Source organism: Calypte anna, chromosome 7, assembly GCF_003957555.1.
Source record: "Calypte anna isolate BGI_N300 chromosome 7, bCalAnn1_v1.p, whole genome shotgun sequence".
Lineage (NCBI taxonomy): Eukaryota > Metazoa > Chordata > Aves > Apodiformes > Trochilidae > Calypte > Calypte anna.
In genome coordinates this window covers 9,776,754-9,797,627 of record NC_044253.1, presented here as the reverse complement: position 1 = coordinate 9,797,627, position 20,874 = coordinate 9,776,754, and the positions used below count along the sequence as shown (strand labels likewise).

The window sequence follows — 20,874 nt, the reverse complement described above, 5'->3', positions numbered from 1 at the left end:
AGCTATGCTGCTCTGTACAGTCTAATACCTTTCAATTCAAACTATAAGTTTGACATATAGTTTATCAGAATAAACCCATCTCATCATCTCATAATTCAAAAAATACACAACTCGTATGAAGAGGTGAAGACTCATTAAGTTCACTGCGTATCTGCATATGAAATAACAAAAGGACTACTCCTTTCTATGGGAGGCCCAGGTCTCATCAGTTCAGTATCAGGAATTAAAAAGACTCCAAATTTAAGTAGAGGAATTGCCAGGAATCAGCACAGAAGCAGAATAGTATTGCTCCTCCTTTAGATACAGAGCTATTCGACTTTTGCAGTCTTCCTCATCTCGCAGAAGTGCAGCCAAGCCATTCATTTCTTACTCAAAGTGTGCACAGATGAAGCCATAGATCTAAAGACTGTCCCCTCTGTGACTGAAGTTGTGCTGTGTAAACAATGTTAAGATACTCCAGCAGGAGGGCATTTGAATTTATTTATAAAAGAAATGAGTAAGAATATCCATTATTAACTCAAACAAGGCTATTAACTCCCAAAGTTATTTTTGGAACTTATCCTTATGCTAGTTGTGAAGTTAGCACTGCCATGGATTATTGCTTGCAAACAGTACATCATCATGTGCCTCCTAACAGAGCCGTACTGCAATCACTTTGTTATGTATTTACAGGCTTTTTTCATTGTTTTTTAAAACAAGCTATAAAAACATTACATACTGTACAGACATTACAAATACTCAAATCAAACAAATGGAATGCATAACAATAAGAAACGTCATAAAGGAAGACTGACATAAGTCCTTGATTGTCAAGACACATTTATATTTATATATAAACTCTAGCTGTGCAGAATCAAAGATTCAATCATAGGTACATCCTTATTTGATAAATCATATTTACAGCATGATATTGCATAAAAAAATAAAATAATGTTGTTTACACAATATTACCTTTCCATCCATTGGATTAAGGAAAGCAAGAAACAACCCTAAGAAATGTTTGCTTGCCTCAGTTTGCATTTCCTACCAAAAGATGTGATTTTTTTACAAAGGAAACGTAAGGTTTTATATGCTGAGTAGAGCCAAAGCGATTATAAATTTATTTTCCTGACACAAAGCAAATCAAAACCGAGCAAAAGTTTAAATTTTAACTTAAAGACATGTCTTTCCATTAGCAGTTATACTTTCTTAGTACTTGTCCTTTGCAAAGTGAGTTTTAGCTAAATGCATTACATGCCTAACAACCATGCATTACTGTAAGTTGAAGGAACTTTCAAAGTTACAAGGCTTCATTTTAGTGAAAAATTTAACACTAGGAAACTGTAACATTATTCATTTGCTTCAGTACCGACCATGTAATTTGAAAGTTCACATGTGTACTGGTACCGACTGCATATGCATTTTTCTGCCTGTGAGCATTTCCCAATGGATTCCCAGGTGTATCAGGATTTTCCCTGCAGTTTGTAACGGTATTAAAACAAGCGGAAAAAAGAAGAATAAAAATCAAAGCTCTCAAAGCCAAGAAAGTTTAGTTAGCAAATATACATACATAAAGTAATCCAATGCTGCAAAATTCAGAGTGGATTCATCCAAATATTCTGGTTCATTTCAAATAGTTACTATATATGATACAAATACTATAAAAATATTCTGAACGAGCATGGAATATAATGTATCTGTCCAGGTGGAAAGTTTTCACAGGAGAACATGAATACTTCAGAATAAAATTCAAAAGTTACAGTAGAACCCCAATAATTCGCAGCAATGCCTCAGAAACCCTTTACAAATTACAATTTTCAAAACAGTGAAGAAGCAGGCAATAAAGGCAAAGATGTCACATCACAAAATGTACTTTGTTCATTTATTTTGACAACTGTAATTTAGTTTTCAATACTCCTTCGAACTCCCAGTATACCAGCTCTGATTCTGTAGTATACTTGGGTGAAGCAGTGCAGTATTACTCATATCAGACCTCACTACAGTACTTTTGAGACCACTGCAGAGAGGTGGGGAAGAGACCATCAGGGATGTATGAACCTCTCAGATGCTCTGATTAGTGGTCAGCGAATTAGCAAGATTTTACTGTACTTCTCAATTAACAATTAAAAGCTCCCATCCAAAAAACTGACAAGTACGATATAAAAATAATACAAGTGTTATTTCACATGAACACTTTCTTGTCCTATTTTCTTCTTGAAACACAATTTTCCTAAAGACAACACTAGGAGACAGAAGATCATAATCATAGTTCTTTTATCATCCAATTTAAATTGGTTTTTGTTGTTATTTGTAAACCAACATACAGTGATACACATGGTTAATTCCTCTCCCCAAACCTTGTAATTTATGATTAATTCATTCTCAAATCAAATTAAGAAAATGTAAATGCCTATTAGTATACCATTACAAGCTGATTCCTTCATTGTCTGTTTTATTAATGATAAACCATATCAAAGAATTCATGCTAAAAGGGACACTGTCAAGTAATTTAGGACCAAATCTGGTCTACTAATATGTGCGTGTGTATATATATACACACACATGTATTGTGTGTGTGTGTATATGTATATATACAGTTTAGCAATAAATTTCATCAATTTCCTCTTTAAAAATCATTGTTGCTCTATCACCAAGAGATATCCCCAAAAAATTCCATGTTACACACACACACACACACACACACACACATGTTCAGTGCTTACATGACTTTAAGGTAAGAATGTCTGTTTTTAGCTCTGTGGAATATAAATGCTCACCCCAGCCTTATGCTGACCAACTGAACATGATCAGTAAGGATCCAAACAGAAAACCAAAGTCACTTTTTTCCTGACATACACAGACAGCTAATAAAAATGAACACAGAAAATATTAAGAGTGTGCACCTCTAGCAGGTTAAAAGAAGCAAAAACATGAGCAGTTGAAAATGCAATTAAATAATGGGATTATTAAACAAGCAAGAGCTTATCACTTAGGTAAACCTCCCAGAACTACATACACGCTTACTCCAGAATAAAAGGGCATGTACTCAGGAAATCATAGCAGTATATTCAGTGGATTCCTCCAGCACAGAAAGCTCCAAGCATCAGTGTATCAGCTACTCACACCACCCTTTTAATTGGATATGTGGAAGATGCCTATGAGATAGCCCCTGTGGGGCCAGATGGTGACTTCACCTGTCCTAAGGCACAGAGTAGAGCTGCAGTGGCTCAGCAGCAGGCAAGGGAATGAGCTGCAACATAAGCAGTAACCTCATCTGATTATTCCTCATCTGATTCCCACTTTGCTCTGGGGAAGAGCAGGTTCCTTCACTCTGTTCAGTAGTTTGCTCACTCACACCCAGGCAGTGGTTCCTAAGTGTGAAGATGGCATGGACTGAGAGCTACTCCCTTCTGATCACATTCTCACAGCAGAGGAACAATGCAATAATTTTTTAAAATTAACCCCAGTCAATCTCCTCTGGGAGAAGCAGGCTTTATTCCTCTTACCTCCCTACCAGGCCAGAAAAGTGCAATAATAATCTAGCCCTTTTATTTTATTTTGGCTTTTGCTGCCTGTTGTACTTACTGAACAGCACTATTAATGGTAATCTACTTGGAACAACAGGGCACTAGAACAAAGATGCCAACACAGTATTATTCAGGCAGCAAAAGGTGGGATGTCATGGAAATGAAACATCAAAAATGAAACCTGCTACAAGAGGTGGCTTCCTTGGATACAGGGGCCATAAGTACTGTATCTCTGCAAACTGGAATGGAAAGTCAAAAAAACCCAAACTGACCATAAAGGAAGAAAAACAGAGAGACATGAATCAGTTTAAAAACATTCTTTCAAAAAAAAGTTGTTTACATTTATCATTTAAAATCCTTAAGGAATTTACTATTTTCCCTTCATGTTCATTCTTAACACAAGGCCAAATATGCAGACAAAATTACTGGTAAGTCAAAGCACACTGAAACACCTTCCTATCTCATATACAGGGTCAATGGATCCAACCAGAACCAGAACCCATCTCCTTATACAAAAGTACTAACCAAGAAATTTACATAAATTGTATTTCTCGTCAATGTGAGAAGACAGCTGTTGATAACAAGTGCACTTTCTCCCTGAATGGTACCAAGTGAAGTTAGTGATCTAATAGTGATCCCGTTAGGGAAAACAGATGGAGTGGGTCAGTTTCCTAGTAATGAAAATTAAGAAAAACACTGCTCCTGCTTTGGGAAGAAGTGGGAACTGCTGAATGTCTTGCCTAAGTCCTGTCTTAAAAGACAAGATATATTTTAGCCCCTTCAGACATAGTCTCTTCTCCTAGCTGATAGCTTCATCTGAGAGATACTAGCTAGAAATAGTGCTGTCAAGGGACAGATGTAATCCTATAAAAAACCCAAACCAAAAAAAAAACCCGTATACATGCATACATACATATATATATATATATATACACACACGTATGTGTGTGCGTGTGTGTGTGTGTGTGTTTTTCCCTGGTTAATCAGCCCACAATAGGCTTAAACTGCCTTAAAACTACCAGACAGTGTCCCTTTAGGGAAGGTGCAATAGAATGAACATACAGTTCAAAAATCTGTAACTTGTTAACTTAAACTACACAATAGTTATGCTACTCAAATCTTACCACCTTAAAAATGCACACAGAACTACTTATCGTACCATACTGCATACTTCAAGACAAAGTACTATTCAAAAAAACATATTCATGGTACAGGGATAAACTTTGCAGTTTATTTATACTGTGAAATGCAACGAAAACATCTGATCACTCACCTATGCTGGAAAAAGAAATCCTGTTCACTAGCATTACTCAGTGGTTCTGGTTGGGAAAATTGTAATGATTTTCACTAAGCAAACGCTAAAAAGACAGGGAATTTGAATGCCCAATTCTTCAGCTTTCAGGGATACTTCAGTCAATTTAATGATCTGAATTGTCTCAATTCTAGACAAGGAATTAAAACAGTTTTTACAGAAGCTAAGAATACCCAATCTTGATGTAAAGAGAAATGAATTATTGGAACTGTATGAGATGAAAGTGATGCAACCGTATCAAACCTAAAAATGGTTTTATTTTTTTGAGACATTAAAAACCATCAAGTTGGCTAAGTGCTCTATGTTAACCATTCCGAGTATGTAGGGTAAGGTACAATTAAGCTTTTAAATCTGGAATACACAGTTTGTGTAAGCATTATGCAATTGGGAATGTAATCTACAGCGTATTTTAACTAAAACTTCAAAATCTTGATATCTGCATATGAAAAAGTAATTAAAAAGTTACATCTAGATTCAGCTGTACAAAGAAATACACATTACTTCAGGAATGAAGTAAAGGCTTTAGCAGTTAGGCATTTTGCTTAAAAAAGTTTTAAAAGTATTTTTAAATTAATTAGACTTTTAAATAGTAGGGTTAGTCTATCAGAATTAATTTTTTCCTCCAAACACAACGCAAGATAATGCAAAGAACTAGAGGGCACATGATCTAAAATTATTTTTGCAAGAGATGGAAGAAACATTATTTTTCTATAAAATGCCATATTTTAAAGCCATATTCTCTTCACTTTGAAACTTACTGTTTATTCTGTGTGTTTCGTACATGTTGATTCCCTGCTGAAGAGCAATGACTATGCTGACAAGCTTAGAAATGACAAATGAATAGGATCAGACAACAAACTGTCCTCCCAAAGCACACAAAGAAACCAGTAACAAAACAATCATGGGGGAAAGTCTTACCTGGGGATTTTGTTTATTTTAAATTTCATAGAAGGTAAAATACTTTCTGTATTCAAACAAGTGAATAATAAACTGCCTTTGATGGGGACACCAACAACAGGCAGTTCAATGACTGGTGACTAACCAAAAAAAAAAAGAAAAGAAAAAGGAAAGGAAGCAGTTATTGGTCTTGCTAGTATCAGCTTACTTTTGTTTTAACATAGCGCTCTTAAAAGCTGTACAGAACTCCACCTTATACAGAGCAGCCCCCTTTTAACAAATGTGTTCTAAAGTGCCAGTATTATTTACAAATATTTCTTAGCCAAAAGTCTGGCCCGTTGTGGCATCGGGTGAAGAAGTCATCCCAGCTCTGCTATCATTTACATTCACCAAGGGAAATTCTGGGAAATCAGCACTTGTCCCTGGTCCCCGAAGGTTCACCTGTCCATTGGCAGTGCTAAACTGAGATGATATTCCAGCTCTTGCCCCATGGTACTGAGCCCTAAAGGGCTGCTCAAAGGAACTAATTTGATATGCTTGATGAACAGGCTGTGCCTCTGCTTTCTTCTGAGAAGTCACTTGATCCAAGAAGTCCTGTGTTGAGGAGGAAGAAGAATGATTTGCTTCATCACCTGAAAAGGGAAAAGGGTGCTGCGAATCACTAACCATTAGTCCAAAATGAGACTTGTCCGGAGTTGTTCTCAACGGAGAGTTCATTCCCGATCGGAAGCTATTGACGGGTATGGATGTGTAGACCTTCTCCATGGAAGGAAATGCTGGCTGGGTTGTAAGAGTCTGGTTATCAGTCACAAAATTAAGGCTCGGGTTGTTCAAATAGGCATCATTTTGGCTAGTTCTGTCCAAAGCTTGTTGTAAAAACTTTGAATATTCTTGTAACATACTAGCTTTGTCTGATGAGGAAGCTTGAGAGCTTGTTCCAACTGTCTCAGATTGGGTGACCTCGGACACTTCAGAAGAATTGATTGATATACTGGAGGTCACCTCGGTGTCAGCGACACTGAAAGATATCTCGTGTTGTCCATTAGCCTTGTGTGAATAATGATCTAACAGAGTTTGTAGTACCTCATCTGGAATGACATTTTTGTCATGGTTACCTTTAATTTCAACATTCAGTGCTTGTGTGTCTAATATTGAGGCTGTAGCAGTTTCATCAATGACACTGGCCACAGCTGCCTGTGTTACAGAAGGTTGAGATGCTATGGTACTTACATTCAAGGCATATTCTCTACTGTTATTACTAGTTGCTTGTAGATACCTCTTTTTCTTTAAAAACTGCATTGCATCATCATAATTAGTGCTGCTGTGTACAGGTTTACTGGGCCCTTCCTGTAACGTGTCAACTTGATCAATGTCAGCATTACCTTCAGAGTCCAGTAAACTTTGCTTATCCACAAGATCAAAGGCATACTTTGAAACCTTGTTGTCTTCATACGTAGATAAAGGTGAAATGGTTTGACTTTGCTCAAGTGGCTGCTTCAGACTCCTCTTGCTGTTCACTTTTTTGAGCACAAGCTTAGGTGGGTGTATTTCTCCAGAATTTGCCTCTTCCAGGTGCGTCCCGCTGACCGAAGAGTGCGGCATCTCCACAGCGTATTCCGCGACCATGTATTCATCTTTTACTTTAGTACTGGAAGAGTACAAAGGCAAATAGTCATTTTTGTCCTTCTTCTGTTCCGATTTGTCTGCACTTTCCTTATCCCCAGATTTTGTTTTCTCCGTTTTCTGCCTCTTCTTCTTTGGCAAGGAGCTGTCTTTCATAGGAGTAGAGAAGCCGGAATCTTCCTCTGATGGCAAAAAGCCAACTTTGGTGGCACTTCTGTTGGGTTTCTTGTCGCGGTTCTCATGGCACATACGTTTATGTTTCAGCACACGATCAGTCCTGGAGAAATACTGCAAAAACATTTTTAGTATTAGTTACTATTTTATTTTTAGTTATTATTGTTGTTGTTATTGAAAAATAAATGTATTAGCAGAAAAAAAAAGAAACCTTTAGCTCTAACAAATTTACTGCACAACTCATCCATTTTACCAGTTTCTAATGTCAAACAACATTTATATAATCAATAAAATCAAGCTGTGACTCTGCTACACCTGGGCACCAAGACAACCCACAGTCCTACCTGCACTACTTGGGAACTGATCAATGTTTGGGTTTTTTTAAGTGGGAAAGATTTCACTGAATCATCTTACCTGCAGACAGTATTCACACTGGTAAGGCTTCTCTCCACTGTGAGTTCTTTTGTGCCTTTCCATGTGATACTTCTGAATAAACCTCATACCACATTCATCACAACGAAATGGCTTCTCACCTGATTAGGAAAAAAAAGCCCAAAACATAGCAATATTAATCCAAAAAAATAAATCTTGTGTTCTTCCATACAATCACCAGGTCAAATACTACATTCTCTATTAGAAATCCTAGAGAAGAGCTTAGTCTGTTGCTACTGAAAACCACCATGAAGCTTTCTCACATCACTACTGTCCCAAGACTCAGTAGTTGATACTTCAAAATCATAGTAAGCTTTTACACTAAAAACCTCTAAAAGTAGGTTATCTCCCCTTCTTTCCAATGAAGGTGCAGATATCTGTCTTAAACCTAACAAATTAAGAACAGCAAAGGCAGCCTTCCTGAACTGCTGCTACATAACTTTCTAAAACCCATTTAACTCAAATCCATCCCTTCTAGAAGTGAGTTGTCAATTTCCAAGCTTTAATTTAAAATTTTTGTAGGATACTTTGCATTTTCCATAGTTTTTTTCCCCTTAACTCTGTTTATAATTGAAATAAATGCTCTGAAACAAATCCTAACATTTTTGTTGGAAACAATACTTGGTTTATTTTCATTTTTAAAAATAATTTAAAAATTAATCTATTTTAAAAATTAAGATGAAAACAAGAAACCTCTGTAGCAGAACAGATGCTAGGAAACTCACTTTTTTTCTGTTTGGTTGTTTTGTTTGTTTGGGCTATGTTTCACTTTCATGAGGTGTTTGTTCAGACAATATTCATTGCCCTGAATTCATCTTCAGTTCTCCCCTTGTTTTTTTCCTCACAAAGAAGCCCTGCTATGATCTTTTCAGGACATGCAGTAACTTTATATTGCTTTTAACTTTTGCCTTGCATCTTCCCTCTGATATACTTATTTTCTAGGTTTCTCTAACAAAACCTACAAATCCCAAGTACAATGAAAAGTCAGGTTTGCTTTTACCAAAGTTCACTGTTATTTAATAAAACTCACCATGAACAACAGTAATTTTTCATCTTAACATTTACTATGAATTCTTTTCAACTGACATAGACATCAAGGAGTGTCCTAGAAGAATCTGTCAACGTCCTCTTTGTTCTTGATACTGTACTGCACTGATTTTTGGGATGTACACCATCTACTTTTTGTTCCCAGACACAGGCATATTTCTATTTTTCTGAGGTAGATTTATTTTTTTAAATTATTTTATTAGCTGATTTCATTAAATTATTGCTAATAATTGATTATTAAAATGTTAATGCATTTTATTTTCTTATTTAAAGTTTTGTTAGAGTGCATATTTTCCATTTAGAATAGATCTGTTCAGCCACATTCTTTTACAAATGGAAATAAGTTACCTTAAAATAAGATGCCAGTATTTATAGAAACTAGAATGGAAAACATCTGTACCACCCACACATTTGCTTCTAGTCAGATCATTTACACCTAGAGTTTCAATCTTCTTAATTCCAAGCAATTTCTAAGTCTCTTTCTTTGTAAGCCTATGCTCTAATTCCAATTATTAATTCTTACCTCTCCATGTGGCTTCTCAGCCAATCCCTTTTTTTGAATGAAACTGTTCCAATGTATTCTCTCCTAAACCAAATTATCTTCTCTCCTACCATCTCTCAACTTCCACTAGTTCTTTTTCTACAGGCTCACAATTTCAGCTTCCCAGCTCATCTCTCATTTAGTCAGACTAACTGTTACCATTTCTTGCCTATTAAAATAGCCACAAAATTTTGGGGTTTTTTGAGCACCCTTTATAAATTATAATGATAGTCATATAATCCTCTCTAGAGCTGTCTATAAGAACATCTTCCTATCTTCCTATTTTTAAACTTTTAATACATTCCTCATGTTTTCCTTATTTGTCAGGCATTATGACTTCACTACTATGGTGTTCTGCTTGCACCCAATCTGTTGAGACTTCCTGAATCCAATTCCAATCAGTTTTTAATTTTTTGGGAAGATAAGGCAACAGGTTTTGGTGATATTGTTCCAGTTTATGTAACAGGAACCCTTCCATTCCCCAAGCCAGCTACTTAAACCTTGTTACTTACTGTTTTCTTCCCCTTTGCTCCACTATTCTCCTCTGTGTTTCTTTTAAGTCGCCTCACTGAACAACTCTCCTTATGTTGCCTGGAAGTTTGCTTTCACATATTCAACTTTTTTTTTTTTAGAGAAACGAGCAGCTGTTTGGGATGAAAACTATCCTGAGCCTTACAGAAGCCAAACCAAGTCAGAGAAGCAAGACAGCTCAGTCCTGTTCTAGCTGTGAAGAGCCCTCTAAGGAGTTACGCTGCTACCCCAAGAGGGCTGAAATGCAGAATGCATCAGTGCTGCACTTACCTCCAGCCTCACATCCATTCCTGCAAGGGAATTCTCACACAGTTCTGTAATATTTCTCTACTTGCACTGGCAGGGGGATTTCCATGCTGTCTATTCCCTCTTCAAGGCTTAAATAGGGCCAAACAGGGCATCTGAGGTTTTTCATTGTAGAGTACTACAACACCAGCTATTTGGGAGACTTTGTAAATATGTACACAAAGGCACTTCTGGCCATGCCTCAATGGGAAGAAAAGTTTGGGGACACTGCCCTTGAATTACTCAGCACAACACAGAAAGTAATATTATTCAGTAGAACTCCAGAAGACTCTGGATGTGAGATTAAGAAACACTTTGTGAAACTGATATCACACTTAATTCTTGCTTTAATCTTCATAAGGAAGATATCATTAGAAAAAGATTAAAAAGTAATATGAAGATATGCTTTCTGGAATAATTTATTCCTAGCAGAAGCTTGAAACTTCAGATGCCTTCTGAAAATTTGTAGTACTTTTCAAGCAGGGTCTGTCACAAATGGAGGAGATCACTAATAATAACATATTGCTAAAGCAGGGAGACTCCAGGACATATTTTTCTGAAATGTCTTGGTGAGTGGGAAAGAATCAGATGTAAAAAAAAAAAAACAAAAACAAAACAGTAACATTTTAAAAATACAATAACTATATGCATTATTTATGAAACCAGCTTATTTTTTGTGCCTATGCTGGAAACCTATCAGAACTATTTATGAAGTGTACTACAAGTGCTATTTGTACAAAGGCTGCAACTATTACAAACTAAATCTAGAGATAAAATACAAATACCAAAAAAGGCCCTAAAAAAGCAGCATGGGTGAATACTAAGGCACTTGAATTGTTAGCCCCAGTGCTGCTTCATTTTTTAAAAAAATGTAATTTCACTTATTGTGTTTAAAATGGAAACTACTGTGGGTTATGGAATTGGAACACATGAATGCATGAGTGGGTAAGGTGTATAAAAACATCTCTAAGGCAAAGGAAAGCAGACATATTTGGAAAAAACCAACAACAAACCAGCAAGTATTCATCATCTTCATGAGCCTAGTAAACTCAAACTATGATAATATTTGTGTACAAAAGAGTTTTCCCTCTCTTACAACTGACACTGTGATTTTTCTGTACCATTAGTGACAAGTTTAGCAGCAGGGTTCTAGCACTGCTGCCCTCCTCTACATGCAGTTATTTTCTAGTGTTATTTTGAGTATTAATGCAATGTCTGCTTTTAGATACAACCATTTAATTATTTACACAGAATAAGGCTGTTCATTGATTGCCTTCTACCTCCTTCATATCTTCCTTTGAAGGAGTGGTTGAGAGAACTGAATTCAAATTACACCGGGACCATCCTAGGCAGCTGTAAATTCAGGGCTTGTAAGAGGCATAAAATGGGGCTTCTAAGTGTTACCACAGTCTGCACTTAGCTTAAAATAAACTGGAAAATTTGATAAACATCTTTAAGAGTAAGAAACATCCTGTTCTCCATCAGTGTTTGCAACACTGTACAAAAGCTGGTGCTAAAAGCAGCTATGCAGAGAGATAAAAATGGAAAAGAAAAAAAAATGCAATATAGAATATATAAAAAATACGTTTAAAAAGAGTATGAATAATAGAAAAAGAGCTTTCCTTTGCTTCCATCAAAGTGAAACATAGACTCACTGATGAAAATTTAGTTTTCCTGGATGGGTTCAGTTATGCAGTCCAACAACAGGGTAATGCTACACAAAACAGCTCCATTCTGTCAAATGGAAGTGAGAGCATGGACAGGTATGTAAAATGCCAACTAAGATATTTTGTTACTGGACCAAGTAAAAAATTAAGCAGTAGTCAAACACTTGCTAAGCAAATGGACTTCAAGAAGGCTTCTTCCACTTCTGGAAGCAGGGTCTTAAATGTTTTCTCCTGACTACTTGTAACCTAGGATAACACTCACAATCACCATCCTGAATTTTCTGAGAAACAACCAAACTACTCCTCAGAATGCTGAGGGGAGGAGGGAAACATAGTTATTTAAAAAGTCAGATAACAATATGGTTAATTTGTTAAATGTCTCTGCTGAACAAAGACCAGTGTATGTCAGAGCTGGCAAAAAAACCTGCAACCAACAACCACCACACCCTCCCTCCAATACTTACAATCAACACTGAACTCTGATTAGAGCTAAAAAGCTGAATTAAAAAAAAAAATTGCATTCATTTTATAAAATACTTGCAGTCAAGCGTTAATTAATTATATTGCCCACTCTCATTTTCAAAGCCACATACAGGGAATAATCCTCATTTTTAAAAAAAATAATCTGAAAAATGTGAAGACTACACTTAAATTTGGGGGTTCATTTTAATTGTTTGCTGCTTTTGGTTTTGTTTTGTTTTGTTCTAGGGGGAGGGGAGGGTGTGAGATGGAGTGGCCAGATAGACAGAAGAGAGTGAATGAGCATTCTTTTCAAGAATAATATCTACACAAAGTGAAGGCAGCATGGTTCACCAATTCAGAGCCAGAGGAAAGACTAAGAGCAGAACAAAGACACTGGACAGAAGAATGGAGGACTCTTCTGTAGCTGACTGGCTGAGGGAAACCTACTTAGTCTGGACTCATGGCAACCTAGGACACAAAAATCCCATAAACAACAGGGTATTTGTGCATGTAACTCCCTGTAGGCTGCTCTGAAAATTCATTTTGCAGGAGTTTTTTCTCCCTCTCAACTCTTACACATGCACACACTGCACTGCATGTTAGTAGCTTTCATATCTATTTAAATGCTACAGCCAAGAAACACTGTGCACATTCATCAGCTCTGCTTTTCTGAAAGAGGCTGAGAAATTGGCATCTAGTCCAAAGGGACCATATTACAAAATATTTAAAGAGGGATTGAAAGGCCATGCACCAAAATGCAAAAAAACCCAACGAAGCCAAACCTGTTAAAGAATGTGGTTTTGTGCAGTGCAAGAAGATAAAAAAATAAACATGTATAAACTTTAACTCACTTTGGTTTAAATTTCAGGCCTTATTTGACCTATATTGTATATTTTTATACTAAGGTTTTATTTTTAGAACACTTCTGAATTAAACCTTTCTTAAAAAAAAAAAAAAAAAGAAAATAAGAAAAAGAGATAGAAAAAAAAGTGAAAAGTAAAACTGACACTAATACCTTTGGGGTTAGGCATTTTGTCCATTTTAGTCCTGGCACTTTTCCACCAAATTCCAAAACAAACAAATAAATAAATCAACTTAAATATAATTCTAAATTGTCTGAATTAACTTAACACAGGACAGAACTTTTTAACAAACCTCAACTTTTATAAATGCACAAACTTCAGGATTTGCTACCCTGGGGTTATTTACAGAATACTACAATTGGATTTGCTTACTAGGGTTTACACTCACTTTACAGCCCAAGAAAAGTGTAGCAAGTTGAAAGCACAAAACTGATTTCTTTTTAAAAGTTTTATAACATCTGTTAAGTTAAAACAAATGACAACAGGGTTTTAGGCTGCATACTTATTACCAGGAACCTGGCCTGAGTGGGGAAACAGTTTTTAAGCACGCCAGTAAAGATACTCAAGGCACTATACTCACCAGTATGAATCTTCTCATGCCTCTGTAGCAGGTACTTCTGTATGAAACGCATGTCGCACTGACTGCACTGAAATGGTTTTTCACCTTGAACAATATAATTCCACATCCATAAGTTAATAACTACACACTGTTGTTTCTGATAGCTACTTTTGAGGAATATTCAAATGTCTATTAAAAAAACCAGCATCTGAGCGAATTCCAAAAATACTCTCATACCAAAAATATTAGGTCTTACTAAGCATATGAACTGCAGAATTCTTTCCATGACCCTAAGAGTCACATTAAGACTAGCAGGGAAGAGTGGTCTGAAATGGCTGTAATTTCCTCATGAACAAGATCAATCATGATGCTGGCATAAGACTGCATTCAGGATACTGGCAAGCTGTTATAATAGTTAAGTACCTTTTGCACTTCTCCAAACCAGAGAGATACCTCATCAGGCAAATAAGCAGCCGGAGCACATTTTACAAAGGGGTCAATTTTGGCACTTAGGCTACAAGTCAACCCATTACTTTCTGATAAAGAAAGAAAAGAAACCTTGTAAACAGTTAGGTCTTCCGTTCATTAAATATATGCTGATTTTTTTTTTTTTTCTGGTATTCTTTTGACACTTTGGTGCATGGAATCTCTAAGCTTAGATGCCAAGTTAGGTAAACTCTTAAAACTGAAATTCGCATAGAGCTGAAAACATTTTTAACATAAGTAAACAACTCTTTATATAGTAGAAAAGACAAATTTGAAGTCAAGCAGTACCTGTATGAATGAAGACATGTCTCTGTAAATGGTAGTTGGTTCTAAAGGCAGCATTGCAATGCTCACAAACATGAGATTTGTGGGTTTTCAGACCAAGTGATCCATCCTCATTTATTGTAAGGATCTATTTTAAAAAGAGTAAAATTTGTTCTCACACTACCCTCTAAAGATGTCTTATTAACTAAAAAAAAAAAAAACATTAATTTTTTTGATGCAGAAAACTTAAATAATTCAGGTAAACAATGCTAATTTCTACAAAGCTATGGGTTAGGCTTTTAGTACACATTTCCAATTGCAGTGCAATCCAACTTGTGTATCGTGTATTAAGAGACATTTCCACAGGACGGAGACAAAGGCAGCTCATGGAGAATCAGCTTAAAGCTCCCCTGTTCACAGCCCAGGCACTTTATATGCTGTTGTTTACTTTCTCCGTCTGTTGGAAAGGATGCAGAGTAACCAAACCACCTCTAGGCACTAAACCATGGATAATCATACTTTAAAGCATAAGTTATATTCTTTTTCTATAATTCATAACTAATAATGTTTGCTAAAAGGCATTAAAACTTATCCAAGATAGTAATACAAATTATTTATATCTACATAATACCCGCAGTCTCAGAGACAAAATAGTTATCTTAAAAAACAAAACCCCAAAGCCAAACAACAAAGAAAATATTACTCTTCTCCCCTTTCAATTTTTTCACTCAATAAAATATTGCTCACTCAATATACCTAATTAGAGCATATCTCTGATTAATTCAGCTTGCCACTCAGTTGCTCTGCTGTCAAACAAAGCCACTATTTCCATATAAAGTTGAAGAAAACTTAAATTTAAAAATTGCACCATATCTACCTCATTCAATAAAGCTCATCACAAGTTTTCTCTAATTTCTCAAAAAGAGAAAAAAATACCAAATCCCCAACTCTCTACTATCTCTGGCAAGAGAGTAAGAAAACCAGTAAACAAATTACATTTCCAAAACTCTTACTTAACTTACTTACTATAAAGAAGAGCTTAAATAACCTTAAGTAAAACAGTTTAGTCCCTTGTTATTAACAAAAATAAAAGTCTGCTGGGGAGACACATCTGTGATTTGATTAGCTACAAGGTTTTAGGTTTTATGATAATGACGGTGATGAGAAAGGGAAAGTCAATAACTAAAACAGTATCTCTTAAATAGCAGCAAATACTATAGGATCTACTTAAACAATTCTTAACTCAGCTGTATCAAAACTCAGCAAGAGTGAAAATTTCAAACTAACAAATTCTTGTGCATTCACTCTGAAGGACAAGTACATTCATACGTTTGTAAGATTGGGATGTTACAGCTCCAGTAAGTTACAGATACAGAAAGTTATAAAAACTCTGTTCTGTAACATACAGCTAATGAAACACTAACTGTTTATTTAAAATAAATTTAAATACATGTTACTAAATGTTTTTCATATATTATATTGAAATTTAAAAATAATTGTGCAGAAAATAGACTTAATTTCGGTTATCCTAAATCTGGGCTGTTGTACTGCATTAAATCATTATAGAAGCTCTTAAACCAAGGAAGTTAATTTTGTCAGTGCAGTCTTCCTAGTAAGAGCAACAAAAAAAGCTTAAAAAGCTTGTGTCTGTGTCTGTGTGTGTACGTGTGTGTCTGTACATGCATGTGTGTATCCGTGTGCATGAAGAGGGAGAAGTAGACAGGATTCAAAAAACCTACTTGTTTGACTATATTAATATAAAATTTAAAATGGTTTTGCATGTTAATTGACTTCCATTTGTAAAAGTCCCAGCTGCCATTTGGATGAAAAATCAGTCCTATTACTCTGGGAATAACTAACTTAAACTGCAGTAGTCTATCACCTAAGTCAGTCCTTCCGTCAGTCCTTCAGCTTCTTGCTGCCTTTCTACTCTGACAAGTCTGAAAGAAGTGGAAGAGACTGAAAAATAACCTGTTTAACAATTCTCCTGATCATTCTGTCATCTCAAAAGACTAACCCTGACAGATTGGGAGATAAAAAGGAAGCATGCAAGTACATGTCTGTAGAAAGAGACACATGCCCCTCCTACCTTGCAATGTTTCCATGGAAGTGATCTGTGGAGGTACTCAGCCTAGATCTCCTTTTTCTATCAAAGGGAGAAGAATCTTGATGCACAAGATTGGGAATGTGCTTCCACACCCAACCTAAAAAAATTTCTCCACTTTTAAAGAATACTACAGGTGCAACCTGATTTGATAGTGCTTTGAGGAGGACCGAGAGGTCCCTCTCCCAGGCCAAAATGAGGGTTTGGAGTTTTTCTTGGCATTAGGGTGAGTTTTCCCTCAATGTATACACAGTCTGGGTTGAGTCCAGAGTAGGCTTAAATTTTAATGCTTCTGTGTGATTGTACATATCTGATTTTTGCCTATCAGAGCAGCCTGCATATGTTCTATATTTTAAGTCTGAAGATTTATACTGGTTTTGGGGAATTACTAGAAGATATAACACTGCTACCTCATGAGGTGAAATGATTCTGGTTCTATCTGAAGTGCGTCTCAATAGAAGAAAATTGTTTTCAGACATACAGGGATACAAACTCCTCATGAATCGATCTACAAAACAAATTTTGAAGTAACAAACCAGCAGCTATGGTTAAGAATCTTTTGATATAAATAAATACATATATGAAGATGGTTATGACCACAGGAATTACCTACTGGTGAGTTATTTTGTATATATTAGTAAAATTTTTAGAATTTTCAAAACTACCATTTTAGATTTCTTTTAGAAACTTTTCACTACTATGCATGAAGCATATCAAATTATCAGGCTCACAGAAAAGCACAACTGTTATTAGATAGATACAGAGTAATGGTTTATAAATTGTCTACAAAGCTACTGACTCATAATTTGAAAAAAAAAAAAATTTGGAGAAAGAACTGCCTGAAGAGACAGATATTAAAATATGTCAAGGGTTCATGTTGCTAAAAAGAGTTCAAAGAAAAACACTGTTATATCAGGTTTTGTTCTGGGTCTCTGGTGAACTTCAGAACTGCATCTTTACTGAGCAAACAAACAATTTCCAGCCTAACTGTTTCAAATGCTAATGAAATTAGTCATAGTCAACCAAATCTTCAGGTTCTTTTAATCCTGGTTTTGCCAAATCAATGTCTTACTTTTGCTGGTGAACGCTGTTTTCTTTTCTTCTTTTTCTGCAAATCTACTGGCTCTCGTATTTGTTTTTTGTCTCGTTTCTGTTGTTCAGATGCATCAGTAAAGGTAATTTCTTGCTTTACACTGATCTGTTAAGATACCAAGTGCCAGTTTCAGGTAAGGTTCTCACTACAGAAAAGCAATTTTTCAATTTTAGAAGATGACAAACTGCTGAAACAGAAAACCTTTTTCTGAGGGAATTATCTTGTGGCTTCATTCTTTCAGAAATTTAAGTGAAAAGAATAATAAGTATCTTAAATAAAAAGGGCATAGTTAGTTTCTAGAATGACATTTTGATGGATCCTTTCATTCATCTCCCAACATCTTTTTTCCTTCTGACCTGTCATGATTTTGAGATCAGTTCTTGTATTAAAATCACTTCCATCTGTAAAACCATTCAGTTTTTCACACCTATTTTACTTTAGTCCGTGTGTTGTCAAGGCAAGATTTAACAGAATAGTTTATTATATATTTAAGACAGAAGGATTTTTTAAGGAAAAAAAAAATAGTGCTAATGAAGTTTTTCCAAAAAATAATCTGATGTAAACTTCAGGAAAGAGAATGATACTCTTACATTTCTCTAACTCCTGGATCACCTGATCTACAGCTGACTGAGATGTGTTTTAAAAATCCTACCTTTCTAAAGATTATTCTTTGTATATATTGCTATCTCCTTTTAAAGCCCTGGTAATTATCCTTTATGTTTGAAGGGTAACAGTGATGATGTGCTGCATTACAGACAGATGCTCTGTTTTCAAAAAAGGAAGTCATCTCTATTCTCTCTGGGAAAGCTGAGGTACACCATCTTTGAGGTATCGAGGAGGGGCATTATTTATGGTCATGTATGAAGTGTCACAGTCCAACCTGCAGTGTGAATGCAACTGCTAAGCGTCCACATACTTAAAAAACATACAAGATGCTTCCTATAGCAAAAGAAACTAAATAGTACTATGAGCAGTATGAACAGTAAGCACCTTTTAATAACTCTATTTATTCTGGTTTGTAGTTACCCTTGAACATTAAATATATTTAAAAGAGCACATTTTAACGCATTAGTTCTATGGTAACAGCCTGCTTATAAAATATTTGTAAAACAGATACTTAAAGATTATACTTAATTGGAAAAATTTATCCGCAGCCAGAAGAAAACAACATTTTCATAAATAGCATCCATTCATAAATATTTTGATAATCAAAATCCAAACAAGCAATTAATAGATTCTTGCCAGAGTAAGATTAGACTACCATATCAAGCTTCCTAGTACTCTCTCCAATATTTCACAAAGAAATTGCTTACAGGGACATTCACAGCATACTGCAGCCCTTGAGGAAGTCTATCTTGCGTATCCATGTCATCATCATTTTTTACCGTCTCCTCATGGACCATGAGTTCATCATGTGAAATCATCTCTTGCTGTCGAAGTTCACTTTCCTGTAACACTTCATCTGCTGCAAGAATTTCTTGGTGTGCCATAGTCCGATCTTGAAGCACTGCCTCTTGCCGGTCTCCCGAGACTCCAGACTGGTCAGATACTGCACCCATCCCTACCATAGCCCTGGATGACTGCATTTGGTCTATGCCACCACATTTAAGAAATAATCCTCCCAGCTTGTCTTCAATGTTCATTCTCAAGTGCAACAACCTACAAAGAAAGTTTTAATAGTAAACATCTACAATTGGTGCTCTTGCTTAAATTTTTTTCACATAAAAAAAGACATTTTATCAGAACTCGGTCAGCTCTCGACATACACACACAAGCAGTCCTAAAACTGATACCAAATAAAAGCAAAAAGTTGGATATCTTGGTTCAACATGAAAAGATTCTCCTTCCACACACACATGCACGTGTTCACAACTGAACACTTTCAAATAAAAAGTTTCAAGTCAGGTGCCTGCTGATTACTGGCAAAATTCAGGTAATTAAATGATAGCTAATTCCTCCTTCTCATTCCTTAGAGAACTGGGTTGTTGGTTTTGGGTTTTTTTTTTCCTTCTGTGTGCCCTTTTTACTCTGTTCCCTTTTTCCATGTTGACTGTCTTTTACAAATGCCTCTTTCATATTGGTCCTGTTATCCCTAATGCCATGTCCTTTCAGTGCCCTTTCACTGCAGCTACCCCAGGGCATGCTGTAGCTGCTGGAACATCTTCACATCCATCAGTGAGAGAAAAAGGCTGCATCACTAGAACCGAGGCCAGCAGCCTGACAGGGGTGGTTCTGCCTCTCTGCTCCACTCTGGTGATACCCTACCTGGAGTACTGTGGGTACTGGCAGCCTCAGCACTGCCAGGTTTTGGACCTGTTGGAGCAAGTCCAGAGGAGGGCGACAAAAATGATCAGAGGGCTGAAGCACCTCTGCTGTAAGGACACGCTGAGAGAGCCAGCAGTTGTTCAGCCTGGGTAAGACCTCATAGTGGCTTTCCAGTACCTTAAGGAAAGCAGGGGAGGGGCTTTTTATAAGGGCATGTAGTGACAGAACAAGGGGGAATGGCTTTCCCTGGGTTTAGGTTAGACATCAGAAAGAAATTCTTTACTCTGAAGGCGATGAAACACTGGAACAGCTTGCCCAGAGAGGTGGTATATGCCCCATCCCTGCAAACATTCAAGGTCAGTTTGGAATGGGCTCTGAGCAGGCTGATGTAGCTGAAGATGTCCCTGCTCACTGCAGAGGGATGTGCTAGATGACCTCTAAAGGTCCCTTCCAACTCAACTATCCTATGAAAACACAACTTTCTGGCTAATGATTTTTGTCAAATAAAAACTATAGAGAGGTCAGATCTTTTAATAAAAAAGCATTCACTTTCACACCCACTAAGCAGGAGCATTAGTCAGGAAACATCAATTCCAGGCATGAATAGCAATACCATTACATTTACTTATGTTGCAAAGATAGATACAAAAGCCTAATATTCCAACAAGTGTCATGACATTATTAATTGTCTTTTAACATAGGGCAGCAGGTTTTTGTGAAGCTGGAACTGGCATCATCTTCTTATTGTACTTATTATTACATA

At 36.2% G+C, this 20,874-nt stretch overlaps 1 protein-coding gene across 5 annotated transcripts in view; it reads right to left on the bottom strand.

Moving 5' to 3' along the window:
* Nucleotides 1-4,477: 4,477 nt before the first annotated feature.
* The window catches only part of ZNF148 (zinc finger protein 148), a 36,165-nt gene continuing 19,768 nt past the window's right edge, over nt 4,478-20,874 (bottom strand). For 2 of the 5 annotated variants that reach the window (XM_030454675.1, XM_030454677.1), the window contains exons 2-7: nt 19,160-19,505; nt 17,826-17,951; nt 14,674-14,797; nt 13,921-14,004; nt 7,927-8,045; nt 4,478-7,626 (exon numbers count right to left, since the gene is read on the bottom strand). In XM_030454675.1, the coding sequence (XP_030310535.1) occupies nt 6,034-7,626; nt 7,927-8,045; nt 13,921-14,004; nt 14,674-14,797; nt 17,826-17,951; nt 19,160-19,489 (2,376 nt within the window). In that variant the 5' untranslated portion in view covers nt 19,490-19,505 and the 3' untranslated portion in view covers nt 4,478-6,033. Of the gene's footprint in view, nt 7,627-7,926; nt 8,046-13,920; nt 14,005-14,673; nt 14,798-17,163; nt 17,236-17,825; nt 17,952-19,159; nt 19,506-20,874 lie in introns of those variants that run through there. The other 3 variants (XM_030454678.1, XM_030454679.1, XM_030454680.1) reach the window with 3 other exon arrangements.